The sequence below is a fragment of the Coturnix japonica genome, chromosome Z (genome assembly GCF_054131305.1).
Source record: "Coturnix japonica strain WE chromosome Z, WE-NBRP24, whole genome shotgun sequence".
In the NCBI taxonomy this organism is placed as follows: domain Eukaryota; kingdom Metazoa; phylum Chordata; class Aves; order Galliformes; family Phasianidae; genus Coturnix; species Coturnix japonica.
Window position 1 is genome coordinate 2326199 of NC_140702.1, and position 16780 is coordinate 2342978.

Consider the following 16780-nt stretch of genomic DNA (forward strand, 5'->3'; position numbering starts at 1 on the left):
GTTGGAATCAGATGTGACCACGTGGTCTTGGCTCCCCGCCTTGTGGGGGGTCATGGTGGACCAGGCTGTTGGCCGTTGGTGATGTCATAAGCGGCTGGAATGAGGGGAGGAGCGGTGCGTTCTGTGTTCCTTTGTGGGTGAGCTAGTGGTCGGAGTGGTTGGTTGTCTTCTTGGTCTTGTGCCTTTAGTGCCGTTAGTTAGTTAGTTCTGTTTGTTAGTTAGTTCTGTTTGTTAGTTAGTGACTTTAGTTAGTTAGTGCCATTAGTTAGTTAGTGTTGTTAGTTAGTTAGTGTTGTTAGTTAGTTAGTTAGTTAGTTCCTTTAGTGTTTTTTTCTTCACACCATCGTGTGCAGCAGCTTGTAGGTAAGTTGAGCTGGCGTGGGATGGATGGGTGGGCAGTGAGGTGTTGAGAACTGCTGGCTGTCGGAGCTCACAGCACCATATTGCTTACTCTGGACCATCAGACGTAATTTTCCCCGGTACACACGTTCCAAAGGGGGTATCAGTAAAGTTGGCACCTGTCCCGTGCTTCTTCCATTGTCTTTGCTCAGTAGTGGAAGCATTGTAAAGTTGCTGGGTGGACAGGCATCACGTAGCCTGAGACTCAGCATGTCTTGCAGCAAGTGGATGGGACAGTTGTGCTGTGTGTGTTATTCCATGACTGTCTTAGCCCTGCTCACTGACCTGCTCTTTCTCTCTCCTCTCCTCGCCCTCCGCCCACTGCCTCGGTGCAGCTTTTGCTCTCATTCCATCAGAGCAAAGTGACAAGGAACTGCTGCAGATAGCTTGAGGTGATCTCACTGCCAGGTACGTGCCATGTTTTTTCCCCTGCATGGTTTTGCCGCATGGTATGTGAATGTAGTTCTGAAGAATTCTGTCCATACTGTGCTGTGTGAATAGAGAAAACAGAAGTGTGTTTCTGCTCTGTTCCAGCTGTTCACACTTGCTGTGATGGGTGCTGCGTGCAGTGGGATCAGCCGTGAGCCTCAGTTGGTGGCGACGGAGGTACAGTATGAAGCTCTGGCTGGTCTTTGTTCCCTGTGTTGAGCCATTAGAAGGAGCTGCAGATGTACTCTCCTGCAGGAAAGATTGGGCCAAAAAAGGCCTGGCCAACTGTCTGCGCCAGTGCCATTGCTGATTAGTCTGGGTAGAGAGAGATGCATCTTTGCATGGCCTGGCAATGCACGCCAGGAAGAAAAATAACTGTGATGAGACGTGCAGCTCCTTCTGAAGTGCACCTGATAAGGACGGAGCACATTTGCTGCAGCTTTCTCTGCAGATGTGCTCCTCACCTTGAAATTCTCCTGGTTTGTCCTCAGCCCCTGACCATGGCCTGTTCTCTGTTTTGCAGGCTGATAACATGCGGAAGCCGCAGCTGGAGCGTGTGGTGTCATCTTTGAACGTTCCAGCGATTGCGGCGGCCCATGTTATTAAGACCTACGTCGCCCAGGGGCCGGGTGAGCTCTCCCTTGAGGTAAGCAGTTACAGGCGTTCCTTGTTGTCATGCATAGAAGAAGGCAGTCGTTTGAGATCTGTTTTCCTACCAGATTTGCTGAATGTGGGATTGACGTTTCAATCTCTTGCAGGTTGGAGATCTGGTGTGCATTATTGACATGCCACCAAAGGAGCTGAGCCCCTTTTGGAGAGGCAAGCGTGGCTTTGAGGTAGGCACACGTTTTTGAGCAGAGAGCACAACTTGAGTAGAGTCAGGAATCTCAGGTTGGAGCTGCTCTGCCTGCACAGGATGGCTTCTGGATGAAAACGGTTGCCCTGTGTTGGTGTCAGAGGACCTTCCCTTTGGCTCTGTGTTTGGTCTAATGCCCACCTGTCTTTTTGTTCTTATTACAGGTTGGGCTTTTCCCTGGTGAGTGCATTGAACTCATCAGTGGAAAAGTTCCCGATTCCCTCCTCAACTCATTGCCAGAGCCAGGTACGTATGTTACATTTGATAATTCGGGTTAGTAAAATGGGATCAAAATGTGAGTTTCAGGGGATTTGTTAATACCCAAGTTCAGCAAGCTTAGCAAGAGGACTGCATTAAGCTCCTTGGGCACCTCCAGGGATAGGGAAAATCTGTTCTTGCGTGTCCTTGTTGGGAATTCTCTTCCCATTGTTACATGCTTTGTCAAATGCATTATGTTTGGCCTCGTCCAACCGAGCCAAGCCTGAAATGAACTGGTTTCTTTGTTTTGTTGTGCAGTGCCAAGGAGACGGGGCAAGCTCATCCCCTTCCTTCGTTCCCTGGTGAAGGCCCGCCCCAGGAGAGCGACGGAGCCGGAGCCAGAGAAGGAAGGGGTGTTTGGTTGTGACCTGGGGGAGCACCTTCTCTGCACTGGCCGTGATGGTAAGGAACAGCCCATTCCTGAGATCTTCCTTCGTTGGGCAAGTTGAGCTAACCGCTGGCTCTTGTTCTGTAGTCCCCCAGGTCCTGCAGAGCTGTGCTCAATTCATTGAGCATCATGGCGTGGTGCGGGGGATATACCGCCTGTCTGGAGTCAAGTCCAAGATCCAGCGACTACGGTAAGAGTGCTGCGACTGACACAGCTGTCAGTAGGGGCACGTGCCATGCTGCGGGTGTTCAGAGGATCCCCTTCCTTTTCTTGACTCTATTTTGTGTGGCTGTGGACTTGTTTTCGTCTTTCTCAAAGCCCTCTGCCCAATTCTGTGTCCTTCTCTGCAGCCATGAATTCGATACGGAGCAGGTTCCTGAGCTCAGCGTCCAGGACATTCACAGCGTGAGCTCCCTGTGCAAGATGTATTTCAGGGAGCTCCCAAACCCGCTGCTGACCGAGGAGCTGTATGACAAGTTCCTGGTAAGCACTGGGGAATGTCTTGGAAATGACACATACCTGTTCCCTGGGCGTCCTGGCTAGTGGTTGCAGCAGTGCCCCAGCTCTGAGGTCTTCTTCCTGTTAGCCCCATGAGGCATGTCTTTGTCATATCCTGCCTCTCACTGATGGCACTTGTGGTGGTGCCAGGAGGTGCTTATTTAAGCTATTCACAATGCTTGTGAGAATTCCCTTTCCTATGCTGTTCCCCAGCTATTGCTAGAATGGGGTTATTAGCATTTTGGAGAAAAAATCCCTGCTGCGAGTAGCTGCACTATGTAATCAGGCAGTAAAGCCCCCCAGATCTTGCAATGCTTGGCCTTGGTGGCACAGGCTGCGTGCTGCTGTGTTCCCCTGATACCTCTTGGAAGGCATCGAGTCTGCCTCAGTGCTGACCACTAGCGCACTGTCCCATGGTTCACAAACCTGTGGCAGCTATCTATGCTGATTGGTGTCTGAATCCCTTCCTGCCTTTTTCCAGGACGCTGCCGGTGCTGCAGAAGAGGAGGAGCGGGTGCAGAGAATGAAGGACGCCATCCAGCAGCTGCCCGCTCCTCACTACAGGTCAGTGCTGCACTAGGTCTGCTGAGCTGGATGAAGTTATGTTTGTTTTGTGCACTGCAGCACAGCTTGCTTTTTGGTGGTGAACATCTGCCTCTCTTGTTTTCCAGGACCCTGGCGTACCTAATGAGACACCTGGCGTCTCTTGCAGGGAAGTGCTCCGACACCAGCATGGACGCTAACAACTTAGCTATTGTGTGGGCTCCAAACCTCTTAAGGTAAACTTCTTTTTCTGTTTCAACACGATGCTTAGTTCTGCTCTCCTCCTACCCCAGGGACACAATTTCTAGATGACAGTTTCTACTCACTTGTTTAGCTGGGACTGCTGTGTCCCTGATCATCCAGGAGAATTTCGTCAGTGGCATCGCTGTTTGCCCACTGCGGAAGTCTCCAGAGCCCAGTTTGACAGTTTTTGGCTACAGAAATTCAGACTTGGAGAAATGATCTTGGGGAAATAACTTGTAAGATCTGCCTTTTCTTCAGATCCCAGCAGAGCCCATCTGCCTGCTCCAATAGTGAAGCTGCCTGCATGGAGCTGCAGACACAGACAGATGTTGTGGAATTCATAATCAGTCACACAGATGTCATCTTCTGCTCCGAAACCACATCAGCCGTGGGAGAGGGTGAGCGTCTTCCTCCATTAGCTTGATCTGACACTTTGATCCAATCCAGGGCTTCTCCAAAACCTTTGAAAATGGTTTTGCTGTCGAGGAGACAGCAGGCTTCTGGGCTTAGATTAGCATATGGTGCCCTGTTGCTGGGTCCTTAGTGTGTCCAAACCCAAACCTTACATGGAGAAAACTGTCACTGCTGTTAAGATATTTTGCAAGCAGCTGAAGCTTGATTGAATTGTGGCAGCAAAGCTTTCTGAGATCCCTGCCCCCTAGTTTTTCTAGGCTTTTTGTTTGCCTGTTTCAGTATAGTGAGCTGCTCTTAATTATGACTGTGTCCTTTGCCACGAGCATACCTCTGAGCACACTGTTAGTTTGAGCTCCTCTTCTTTGAGTGGTTCGGATATGGAAGTCTTAGAGAAATGCAGAACTGGGATGGCTGTGCTGCTGCTTTCTGATCCTCCGTCTTACCTGTGTTTTTCCCTTGCAGGGCACAGTTCTCTGGCCGGGCCCAAGTCTGTGTCTCCTGCTACAAAGCTGCTCACGCTGCAGGAGGCACAGGCTCAGAGAAGCGGCCAGAGCAGCTCTCCCACTGCTACGTGGAGCAGCGAGATCGAAGTGGAGGAAGGCCCCGCAGCTGTACCTGGGGCCTTCCACACTGTCATTGATTTTCCATCTAAGAGGTAAAGAGGACTTCCCTTTCCAGACCGTATCTTCATTGGTTGGGTGGGTTTTATTGGTTTAATATTTGTCCATTATATATATATGAGCCTGCCAGCTCCTGTCCTGTCCAGCTGTGTAGCCTTTACTCACATGCTCTGTATCTTGATTGACATGGTTGAGAAGAATGTAGCCAGCAGGACTTGAGGGCTGAGCTGTAGGAATGGAAGCATCCTCTGCTGTTTGAAACAGAGTGTGTTTCTAAGCTGTGTTTCAGCAGAAAGCAGGCAGTGCTGGCAATGGGCAACTATTGGCAAGGGCTCAGTGCAGCTCTTCCCTCACCCTGCACCGCGACTGACAGCATGCTCTGTTTTCTCTCTCCAGACCAAGTTCTCCCAGTAAGAGGGCAGAGTCACCAGCTTGCAGTTGGTGTTCGTGCTTCTGCCTGCACAGACCATTCCATATGGCCGAACACCAACTGCAGAGCAGTGCCAGTGCGCCCTCTGAAGCAGAAGTCGTGGTCTTGGCAGGTAAGGGTGCAAATCCAGCTTTCAAAACACTGCTTGTCAGCAACACTGGTAGAATTCTTGCTTTCAGTGGGCTTGTACCTCCTTGTGGAGTTCAGGCCCGTGCCTGACATCTTCAGTTGACCCCTGTCTTTCCCAAATGAGTCTCTTGTCAACACAAGAGCTGGACCTGCACGAGGATCACTTTCAAGACAGTGACACTGTTGCTAGAAGCATATTTGCTTCTGCCCACCACCACTAAAAAATGCCAAATGTCAAGAACCTGTTTCATGATTCATCTTCTGAACATTCAACACTAACCACTGTGCATCTACTCGTTCCTAGGAGACTATAGCCCTTGTGGAACTGAAGGACGCAGCTCATATGATGATGCCGCATCCTGTGCTTCCATCAATATAGAGCTCATGGGAAGCACAGGATGCGGCACTTCAAGTGACAGCCTATCATATGACAGCAGTGACGAAGAAAGAAATGTCATCATCGTTGAAGCTCTCATTCACCCCATCCCTGATGAACCTGCTGACCTGAGCCTGCCAGACACCTCAGGCACCAGCCTGGACTGTGACCCAGAGCCTTTCCAGGAAAGCCCAGCGAAAGCACAGCCCGAGTGGCCCGACAGCAGCACAACCATGCAGGCTCAGGTCAGCTTTACAGAGGAGAAGCCAAACATCTTGGAGGGGCAGGTAGAATCAGGCCAAGAGGCCCAGGCTCCGGGCAACAGCACGACTTCTGAGCCACTCTCGTGAGACAACAGTGGATGAGTCCCGTCGTTCCGCCAAGCTTCACACCCCCTCCTTTCTCCTACTGAATAAAGGCACGCTCGTGCTCAATCGTGCCATGACTGCATTCTGAGTTTTCATTTGCAGAGTTTGGGATGAGTGTAAGAAACATCAAGGCAGCTCAGCTTGCAACGCTCTGGCTGTGGGGTGCATGCAGGGACACTGTAACCATACAGGGAAAGGCTTCCACTGCTTCCTCAAGCTGTAGTCCAGCCCTGCTACTGCTCTGTGGCACAAAGCCCTGAGGGATGTTCCATATTGTTAACCTAAGTGAAGCCAGCTTCACACACTGTGTTTTGTTGTTGCTGGGTGAGAGGGGGATGCACGTTGGTGAGAAGATGAGCATTGCTGGATCTGCCACGAGTGTCCCTTCTGCCTCTAAGAATATGTCCTAAGTAGGATGTGAACACTGCTGGCACTTCCTCATTGCACGTGCTTGGAGGATCTTCAGTTCTTGCACATTCAGGATGTCTGTCAGTGACTACAAGGAAATTCTCCAGTACTAGGAATTCCATGAAACAGTTGGAACGGGTAAGTGTCATCTTTGTACAGAAACAGCACGCCTAACAGTCTGTCTCACCACTCTAGAATTAATCTGAGAATAGATTAACAGCTCTTGTCAGTTCTCTAAGTCAGGTTTCATTTAAATAAACTTGAAATTGGATTTTTGAATCCAGTTGGAAATTGATGGTGCTGATTACCTCTTCCTCTAATTAAAGCATTACACACAATGTATGCTAGGTACTCTGCTTTACCTGTAATATTATATTAGAGAAGAATTCACACTCAACTTTAAGCATCTGTGTTCTGAATTGTAGGTGGTTTTGCAAAGGTAAAACTCGGGCGGCATCTTCTTAGTGGTGAAAAAGTTGCAGTAAAAATCATGGAGAAAGTTACTTTATGGGTAAGCCAAAAGGCATTTAAATATGATAATATCTTCTGTTGGAGTTGTGGAGTTCTCTAGAACACAGGGGCAGGTGGGATGGTACATAGGAATGCAGCCTACTGGTCCCATTGCCTTTTGAAAGATGCTGTAGAGCTGGAAAAAGTTTAACAGAGCACCACAAATCTTGTTCCTCATTGTTCAGAGGGCAGTATTCTCTGGCTGTAAAGTGGAGGAAGTTATTACATCATTACATTATGTCATTACAACATTATTACATTATTACAGCAACTTTACCAAAATGCCAATGAAAATGCTGAATGTTTTACTTCTCAGTTTTCACAGCTCTGTTTCAGAATTTCTATGGGAGTGATGTCAGTCATTGCTGAGTTGATGTTGAATTGTGTACAGTCCCATATGTGCTTGTTATGTTCCACAGCAGTCAGATGTGGTACCTGGTATGTCACAGTAGTGATGCTTTTATGGTCTCTTAAGGATGACTTGTCTCATGCTAAAACAGAAATTCATGCCGTGAAGAACTGAAGTCATCAACATGTTTGCCCATTGGATCATGTAAGAGAGACATCAAAGAAATATTTATAGTCTTAGAGGTAAGAAATAATTTCTGCCACACTTCAGTTGATTGTTTTTATCTTTAGCAGTAGACAATAATATAAAAATAAAGCTGAAATGAAAGGATTCTTATATATCTCAGTGGAGACTGGGTTCAAGATTCATTGGTTTGAAAATTAAGTAGAAAATTTTATATATTCTGATATATATTCTCTGATTGAGAACGGGGAACTGGAGAGTCCTGTCGGTGCTGTTCCATGCTTTCTGTGCTGTCATTGTTACTTATCTCTCTCTGATACTCTCTAAATGCATTTTCAGCCTCTAGAATGAAAACGTAGTATTACATCAGACACTGAAGAAAATAATTCAGTCCCAGCTGAAACTCAGACAGTAACGTGTGCTTAGGATTCTTTCCCTACAGGAAATGTTAGATAATTATTGCTATGTGGTACTGTGTTCTGTAGCTGAGCTGGAATTTGTTATCCTCGAAGAAGTATCTTCCTCTGAAAGGGGAGTAAAACATGATGCTCCGAATGAGCGGAGCAGAGACACAGATCTGATCTGAGTGTTGGTTTCACATTTTTGTGATGCTCTTTGCTGCAGTTTGTATCTAGAGAGAAGCCCTTGTGGTGTCAGTCTGTTGTGTAACCTGCTCTAGTTTTGTGCCTCAAGGAAGAGTGATCCTTTAAACAAATGGTGGCTATACAGAGGGTATGGGGTGAGATGCATTCCTCTGGCCCCATCCAATGGATTTTCTGTCACTGAAGTCTTGAAGCACAGGTTAGGTACTGGAAGGCTTGAATATTTCCTCACCAATAGGTTAGAGCTTGGCATTCTGTAAGCTGCTGGTATCTCTCAGTAAAGCAAATAATTACAGCACGAGCATTTTCCTAGGCATCTTATGAAATCCCTCTATCTAAGGAGCCTTTCCTCACTGAAAAATAAAGCATTGTCTATACCTTTTAGAAGTAACTGGCTTCCATCTGAGAAGCTGATGGATTTATAGGCTTGGACAGGAACTGGGTGTGGAGGTGACTTGTAGAGATTTGTGCCTGAACCTGCTGCTCTGGGAATCGTGAGACCAAGTTTCTCAAGAGCTTTTCCCACTCTCATCATCACCTTCTGCGAGGGATGAGGCTGCATGTTCTCTCTGGGTAATATGTTCAGTGCTTTGAGAGCTATTTCCTTCTATCTAGTCTGCTGTTTTGGTGTATGACTGCTTCCTGTCACTATCCCATCGTGACCTGCTGGCCAGAGCCTCAGTCAACCTTCATACGCACCCCCTCTCCCCACCCCGCAGGCATTGAGAAGCTGCCATGAGGTTCCTCTGCACTCTGAACAAACATCTTTCTCCCCAGCTTCTCTTCTCTGAGTGGGAGCTTCAGCCCCCTGCACAGGCTGGAGTTCATTCACAGAACTTGTTTCAGGTTGTTATCCTTCCTGGCCAAAAACCAGATACAGTATTGTAGATGTGGTGCAATGAGTGTTGAAGCAGGAATGACTTGTCCTGGTCTGGTTGTGCTGCTTTTTAATGCAGCTGATGATCTTGTTGTACTTCTTTTCTGTCAGAGCACACTGCTGGCTTGCATTCAGCCTGTGGTCTCTCACCACTTGTCCTCCTAGTCCCCAGGTCCTTTCCAACAGATACAAGCTAGTATTTCCCACCTGGGATATTGGAAGATGGGAACTTGCCAGCAGTCAGTGAAGATCTCTGAGACAGCGAGAGCGAGCGAGCTTTGAGTAGACTGGGAACCACTGTCCACAGCAAGAAATAAGAGAAAATATGTTTCCTTTGGATAGAATAAAATGACTTTTGCAGGTGATGTACGGATCCTATGATTGCATATGCTTGAACTGAATTGTTCCTTGATCTTAAAACTGATTTCCAGAAGCCTTTATTAACATGTAAGATGGGTGATGGTAAGAAAGAATGGGAAGACTGCCTTACTGATTCCAAGAGAATTACTTATCCTCAGATGATTATTCCTGGCCAAAGTTAGAGCCTCTCACAGGTAATCGAGACCAACAGGCTGTTGTTGCACAATCAACAGGCACAATCTAGATGATCAGCTGAGGAAAATAAAGCATCATGCCAAGGGTACTAGATAAGTGAGCAGCTTGAGATCTGCACATACATGTGATACTCGTGGTCTTAAACAATATTTGCTTAGTGAGGTCACATTGAATGAAAGCAAAATCTAAGATGAATGAAAATATACACAGGAGAAGAAGCCTCTGAGGCTTCTGAAGTGTTATGACCAGAAGACATAAACTCTGTTAAAGCAAACGTTTCTCTCTCTTTTTTTGTTCTTCCAGGGAGGCCTTGATTACCGCCTGAACACATGCTGTGGAAGCCCAGCTTATGCAGCACCAGAGCTAATCCAGGGCAAAGCGTCTATTGGCTCAGAGGGATGTAGAGCGGTGTTTGTTTTCCCCTCTTTCCCTTCCCTCTGCACAGAGCATTTCAAGGCAGTGGAGCTCAGGTAGGCTCTCTTGGTTTCCCTTCTGAATTCTGCTAGGTTGCATTGCTTGGTAGCTCTCAGAAGCTTGCCTGCTGCAAGGTTTCCATGTAGTTCTATGCATATACTATTCACAATGGTACCCTTCAAAAAGTACTCCAGGTCAGCTTTTGATTTTTTATATTTAATTATTTTTATTATTTTTTAAATCCTGATTATTTTTTTATTTGATGAGCTGAATAATGCATGTGTCCCAAGTCCTGATAATTGTTTTTGACTTCTTGGTGGCAAAGAAAATTAGTAAGTTTCTTCTGTGAGAAGCTGAACAAGTGAGGTTAACTGACAAAACCAGGGAATGTAAAGACCTCCAAGAGTAATCGTTTTCTCTATACTGGACCATAAAATAAACTCATTTTCCACCACTGGAAGAGTTGTGTGACTGTCTTGAGGCCAGAAAGGTTCCTCATCTAAAATTTACTTAATTATTACTCTTTCTGTATTAACAGAAATATTACAAAGCCTGTCAGCTGACCCGAGGACTGAAGGTTGCTATGGGCTTGTCCTCTTAGCTTACTCTCACAACATCTCCTCTTTCTCCATTCTGTGTTCATCACTTTTGGAATGCTCTTTCCAGTGCGTTGGGTATTTTACACAATCTGTTCGTGCTGATATCTTAGCTTGTTGTCTGTCAATAAACAAAATATATAGTGTTAGGAAATAGGTGTGCCGTTCCTGTAGAAGACCTTTGTCTTTGATTTGCAGGAGCTTGCTTATTTCTGAGTCCATCAAGAGTAGTTTACGTTATTCCAAGGTTACAGGGAAGTCACTGGCAGAAATGAGCCTAATCCCCTTATCGGATCAAAGAAAAACACCAACATTAGATTTAAAAAGAAAATAAAAAGGTGCAATTTTTTATGCTTTTTTTCTCAGTTATTTCTGAAAATAATTTCGTACTGCATGAATGCCTTCTACAAATTTGGTACCATATTTTTGCAGTTTGTTTCATGTGTGTAACAAATCTAATTGAGGGTTTGGGAAGCTATTGATATTTCTTTAATAACATTCATTTGCATTCAAATATATTTGGAGGGGAAAATAATTTAACCTTGTATTTTGCAATACAGTGGCCTAATAACACTAAGATATACATGCAAAAATATTTTGAGTTAGATATAATGATTCATTTATTTTTTGGTCTCTAGTAACTTTTCTATTTCAAAATCAATGGAATTTCTTTTTTCCTTATCTCTTGTGATAATACTTCCTTTTTTCTACCTCACTGGTAAAATTCTTGTACAAGTCATGGTTATTTCTTCTGAACCTGTATACTGCAGCTTCTTCCTCCACTCTGATGAAGGTTACTCTATGCATGATAACGCAGACATAGATGCAGATTTCCAGAGTGTGAACACACATTTTTAATCTCAAAACACATTTTCATTGCAGTGGGTGGTACAAAGGATGCAGGGAAGAAAAGTGACACTCATCACTTCTTTGTTGCTTACAGAGTTCTCAAAGGTAGTCCCGAGTGGGTAAGATAGACAACCTGATTAGTTTTCTTTTCACAAAGACTGTCTAATATTCTTTTAGTGTAAGTCAAGTACTTCATCACTAGATGGCAATGTTGTATGAGACTTCGGACTGTGTTTCCAGAAGGATTTAGTGAGACCTGTGGAAGGAGGTGGTGCAATTTGTTCACAAGAAGGAGCAGCCATTTTTGACAAAATTCTTTTATCTCCTTTGAAGTACCTACAGTGGGGGGTCAGAAACGATAATTTTATTCTTTGTCAAGTACAGAGAAAGACTGGAAGAAAGTTCTTAGGAAATTCAGCACATGCAGAAAAATTAAGCACACCTTTCTTGAAGAGATGTATGTTCACACTTCTCTGTCCTTTTTGCAACTCCTTTATTATTTATTATAAAATAGTTAATGCTCAAAGACATTTGCTAAGTTAAATCAGCTGTAGGCAAGATTTTTGCCAGTTGGGATTTCCCAGTCCAAAACAAACAAACAAACAAATAAATAAATGAAAGTGAGAAAACAGATACTATTTAAGTGATCACCAAAGCTCTGAAATTATAACTTTTACTGATCTTAAGACATCAGCTGATTATATCTTTTATGGGCTTGCATAATTTAAAAAAGTTATTTTACTTTGTCTTGAAGTTTCTTGGCAATTTAATTCTACATGCATAGAATTTTTTTCCAGCTTGCATGGATTATTTTTGAACAGAAGTAGTGTCAGGAAACATTTTGCACTGAAAAATCATTTGAAATTTCTGCCACTTCAATCTACTTGTGTTATCAATTATGCATTATCAGCACAAATGACCTAAGGAGTACTAGTGTGTTCCACAGTGTGTCCATAATACTGAGTATGATGTTAAGATTACAGTAAAATAGCTTACTTTTAAAATCTGAATATTAGGGATCTAAGTTGCAGAAATAGGTGAGAACATATTTCATCCAAACCAAAGGCAAAGTCTTACTGTGAAAGCAATTCTAAAGCTCAGTTTTCATGGTGAGAAACATGATTTAATACAGGTACACTTAGTTAAACAGTGCCCACAAAAACACAAAACGTTTCCTTGCATTTCTGATATCTTTTCTCCATGTGCACCCCACAGGTGAAGCTGAAGTAGTCGTAGCATCAGTAAATTGGATGTGGTCTTGTCCTAGTGAGTTCATTCTTGCCTGAGGTGCCCATGCTAGATGACTTCTTGCCTTTGGTACCTCTTTAAACTTACAGTTAATTCTGTCCAACATTTTCCTGTACTGACTCCAGAGGTGCTACCAGTTATGTGTTTGTCTGTACCTCTGAACTTCATCGTTATAATTACAGCAAACTGTAAGATAAGGTTAAATGAAAATTGTCCAGAAACCAGAGAATTACAGTCAGTTCTGAGTGGTTATCTTGCTTTGTACTTCCCAAGTATAGCTTTTCAGACGAGTGCTGTTAGTTCTGTGTTCTGGTTTCAGCTGTTGATAGCACAGTGATGTTTTTGTTAATGCTAAGTGTTGGGAGAGCTCTTGGGACCAAGCCAGTCTTCTTACAGGGGAAGAGCTGCTGCCTTTACAGTACAGGGCAGGGGTTAGGGTAGAGCCAAGACAGCTGGCCTCAATTAAGCAGGGAGTTATTTGATACTACATGACAGCATGCAGAAGGCTATAAATCTGTGGAGGAGTTCACTGGGAAGTGCTTGGTGGATGGTAAGACTTTGCATCACCAATGGGGTGTTGGTCTGCAAAAAGTTATATCGTTAACTGGGTGCTGGTCAGAGGATGGTGAGTAATTGTACAGTTGGTTTGTGTGTATATATATATATATGTATGTATATATATATATTCATGTGTATATATAAATTTTAGTTTCCATTCTCCTTTTCTGACTTAGTAAATAGTTTCAGCTTTCTCTCTCAAGCCACTTGCAGGGGAGTAAGTGAATGGCTGCCTGGCTAGGCTGAGTCATGACAGTCCTTTTGGGGCTGGAGGGGTTGAGATCTGGTCAGAATGTGTTAAAAGTAAATTGCTATAAGAGTTGTATTAGTTTAATAGTTACTGGTCACAATGTTACATTTTTCATTTTCAGAGATCAGTCAGAGCTCTTTCATGGAAACCTGTTATTTGATACCTTACTCACTATATCTATGATCCCTGCTGCATTATGTATTATTTCTGAGATAAATTAAGGTTATCATTTTTCTGCATGGTATAACACTGACCATGAAGCTAGTCTGGTGTTAGTATTTAGTATTGCAGTCATCTTCAGGCTTGAGGAATCTTGTAGCAGGGTGTGGGAGTGATGAACAGGAGTGTTCAAGCCAGTACACTAATGTTTCTATGCCTACTAAATGTGTTTCAGAATTTGCATAAGATTAAACAACTATTAACAAATCTCTTCTAGGAATCTGCCCTGTAGCTAGATATTTATGAGTGGCAAGGAGTTTGAGATGGTATAGGCAGGCACCTAGAACAAAATCCTGAGAAACTAGTAAAATATTTGGAAAATGTATGCTGCCACTCTGGCATTTCTAGAGAGACACGAATCATTGCAACATGCCTATGCCTACAGAGCCATGTTCAACAGTTCAACACTAGTCAGCACCCTGAAGGGAAAACTGAGTGGTGTGGTTGACTTACAAGAGCAAAGGGATCCCATCCAGTAGGACACAGGCAGGCTTAAAAGGTGAGCCATGCCAACCTCGTGAGATTCAGGTGTGGAGCCCTCAGTACAAAAAAGATATGGAGATTTTGGAAAGGGTCCAGAGGAGGGCCACGAAGATGATCAGGGGGCTGGAGCACCTCCCCTATGAGGACAGGCTGAGGGAGTTGGGTTTGCTCAGCCTGGAGAAGAGAAGGTTGCGGGGTGACCTCATTGCAGCCTTTCAATACCTGAAGGGAACTTACTCCCAGGAGGGGAGTAAACTCTTCGAAAGGGCTGACAATAGCAGGACTAGGGGAAATGGTTTTAAGTTGAAGGAGGGAAGATTTAGGTTGGATGTTAGGGGAAAGTTCTTTACTAGAAGAGTGGTTAGGTCCTGGAACAGGCTGCCCAGTGAGGTTGTGGATGCCCCGTCCTTGGAGGTGTTAAAGACCAGGTTGGACAGGGCCCTGGGCAATCTGATCTAATAAATGTGTATGTTTGGTGGCCCTGCTAGGCAGGGGGGTTGGAACTACATGATCCTTGAGGTCCCTTCCAACCTGGATAATTCTGTGATTCTGTGATTCTGTGATTCAACAAGACCAATTAGGAAGTCCTGCACATGAGCTGGGGGCAATCCCAAAGATGTAGGTTGGATGGTGAATGGCTTGAAATCAGCCCTGAGAAGGAGGATTTAGGAATGCTGGTGGATAAAAGACTCAACACAACCATCAGTGTGTACTTGCAGCCCAGAAGATCAATGATATGCCATACCTGGCTTGCATCAAAGAAGTGTGGCCAGCAGGTCAAGGGAGGTGATTCTGCCCCTCTGCTCTGCTCTTGTGAGACACCACCTGGGATACTTGCGGGTTCTCAACAAAAGGACACTAAGGTGTTGGAGCAGGTGCTGAGGAGGGCTGCAGAGAGGGTAAGAGGGCTGGAACACCATCCCTAAGAGGATAGGCTTAGATAGTTGGGGATCTTGAGCCTGGGGAAGAGATATCTCAGGGGGAATCTTCCAGCACCTGATGGGGATCTAAAGGAAAGATGGGAAGGGACTTTTTTAAATGGAACTCTTCCATTCAAGGGACTTCCTTACAAGATGGATATGGTCTCAGCTGAAAGATCTTTCCTTCCTTTGCCCCCCAAATTCTGTAGAGTACATGCCATTCTCTCTTAGTTCTGTTTGTATGTCTCTGGCAGAAGACAATTTGAGAGTGTGTTTAATAAGAAATTGTGGAATGAGGAAAGAATATTTGCACCTACTTAATTTGATAAATAATTACGGGGGGAGAAAGAGTAATACTTTAAGACTGAGTTATAATGACTTCATGTTTATTTTAATACCAATGCAGTCAACTTCTGTCATGAACCTTGCTGTTTTGTAATTTTTCAAAATAGATAAGACCAATTTTGTTCTGTACTTTGTGTAAGGTCCAGAAGAACATCAAAATTCAGTTTTGGTACATGTCATCACTCTGTGCATTACAAGAGATGCCTCCTACACCTTTTTATGCTTTGTCAATGACACAACTGATTATTCTTTTTTGCTCCATGCAGATAGTCTTGCCAATGCCAGTCATGAATCATAGAATCACTATGTTGGAAAGGACCTACAAGATCTTCTAAGTCCAACCATCCTGCCGTTACCGATGCTGTCACAAAGAATGAAGGCGAGCAACATCCAGATTCTTTCAGTAGAGAAACAAGTAAACAGATTAACTAGTAATCCAGAAGAACAAAATGCTTTTGTTTTTAAAAAATAACAGATCTTTTATATGTTCAGGTAATATTTTGCTCTGGGGAGAAGGAATATGGTACAAAGGATAAAATGTAAAATAACTCACCAGGCTTCTAAAAATGCCCTTTTAAAACTAGAACACAGGTTTGATAATACACATATGAGCTGAATTTTGCCTCAGAAGTCCTCCTGTACAGCCTTGGAAAAATGTTTACTTTCCTACCATCTGTAACACCTGTTAATGCTTGTTTTTGAGGCTGAGCTGACTTCAAGAATTTTTTATTTTTATTTATTTATTTATTTATTTATTTATTTATTTATTTATTGAGAAAAGCAAGCCTATCGGCTTTAGAAAGAAAGAAACTGGTGTAGGTAGAAGCACACCATGAGAATCTAAAAATAGGTAAACAGAGTTGAAAATAGCCAAACACAAGATCTAGCTGAACAGTGCAGTGTGCTCTGTGATCCTGCTCTAGGGTAGGAAACAACAAACATAAACACTGATTATCAGCACTAGTAACATTATCTGTATGGACACATATAATTAAGACCACATTGTGCAAGGTGCTGCACAATAAAATGTCATGAAAATGATAACAGTATGCAGTATGAAAGAGAGCGTATAAACAGGAGGGGGAATGACTGTTTATGAGGGTGGATAGTGATAGGACAAGGGGGAATGGTTTTAAACTGAGACAGGGGAGGTTTAGGTTGGATCTTAGGAAGATGTTTTTCGCTCATAGGGTGGTGACGCACTGGAACAGGTTGCCCAAGGAGGCTGTGGATGCCCCATCCCTGCAGGCATTCAAGGCCAGGCTGGATGTGGCTCTGGGCAGCCTGGTCTGGTGGTTGGTGACCCTGCACATAGCAGGGGGTTGGAACTGGATGATCTTTGAGATCCTTTTCAACCCAGGCCATTCTATGGCTGTACAGTTCCATACTGGAACAAATATAAAATGCTAACTATGTAAAACATGGAGTCAAACCTGTGTGATTTGTCCAGACCAGGAGGTGAT

General features: G+C 44.2%; 1 protein-coding gene and 1 long non-coding RNA gene across 2 annotated transcripts; both read left to right on the forward strand.

Moving 5' to 3' along the window:
* Positions 1-2341: 2341 nt before the first annotated feature.
* LOC146753432 (rho GTPase-activating protein 32-like) lies at positions 2342-6021 on the forward strand. The gene is made up of 8 exons (XM_085529362.1): positions 2342-2520; positions 2681-2813; positions 3310-3392; positions 3500-3607; positions 3873-4012; positions 4491-4683; positions 5045-5190; positions 5512-6021. The coding sequence occupies exons 1-8, from the start codon at positions 2342-2344 to the stop codon at positions 5931-5933; spliced, it is 1404 nt and encodes a 467-aa protein (XP_085385488.1). The 3' UTR covers positions 5934-6021.
* A 517-nt stretch (positions 6022-6538) lies between these two features.
* Positions 6539-15992, forward strand: LOC146753433 (uncharacterized). The gene is made up of 3 exons (XR_014939977.1): positions 6539-9241; positions 9739-9905; positions 15584-15992. It is a non-coding gene; the product is annotated as an uncharacterized LOC146753433 (long non-coding RNA).
* The last annotated feature ends 788 nt before the right edge of the window (positions 15993-16780 follow it).

Bases quoted from the DNA above. Each gene is read 5' to 3' on its own strand.
- LOC146753432 (XM_085529362.1), top strand. From the start codon at position 2,342: ATGGTAAGGAACAGCCCATTCCTGAGATCTTCCTTCGTTGGGCAAGTT. The intron at 4,013-4,490 runs GTGAGCGTCTTC...TTTCCCTTGCAG, and splicing joins CACATCAGCCGTGGGAGAGG to GGCACAGTTCTCTGGCCGGG. The intron at 4,684-5,044 runs GTAAAGAGGACT...TTCTCTCTCCAG, and splicing joins ATTGATTTTCCATCTAAGAG to ACCAAGTTCTCCCAGTAAGA.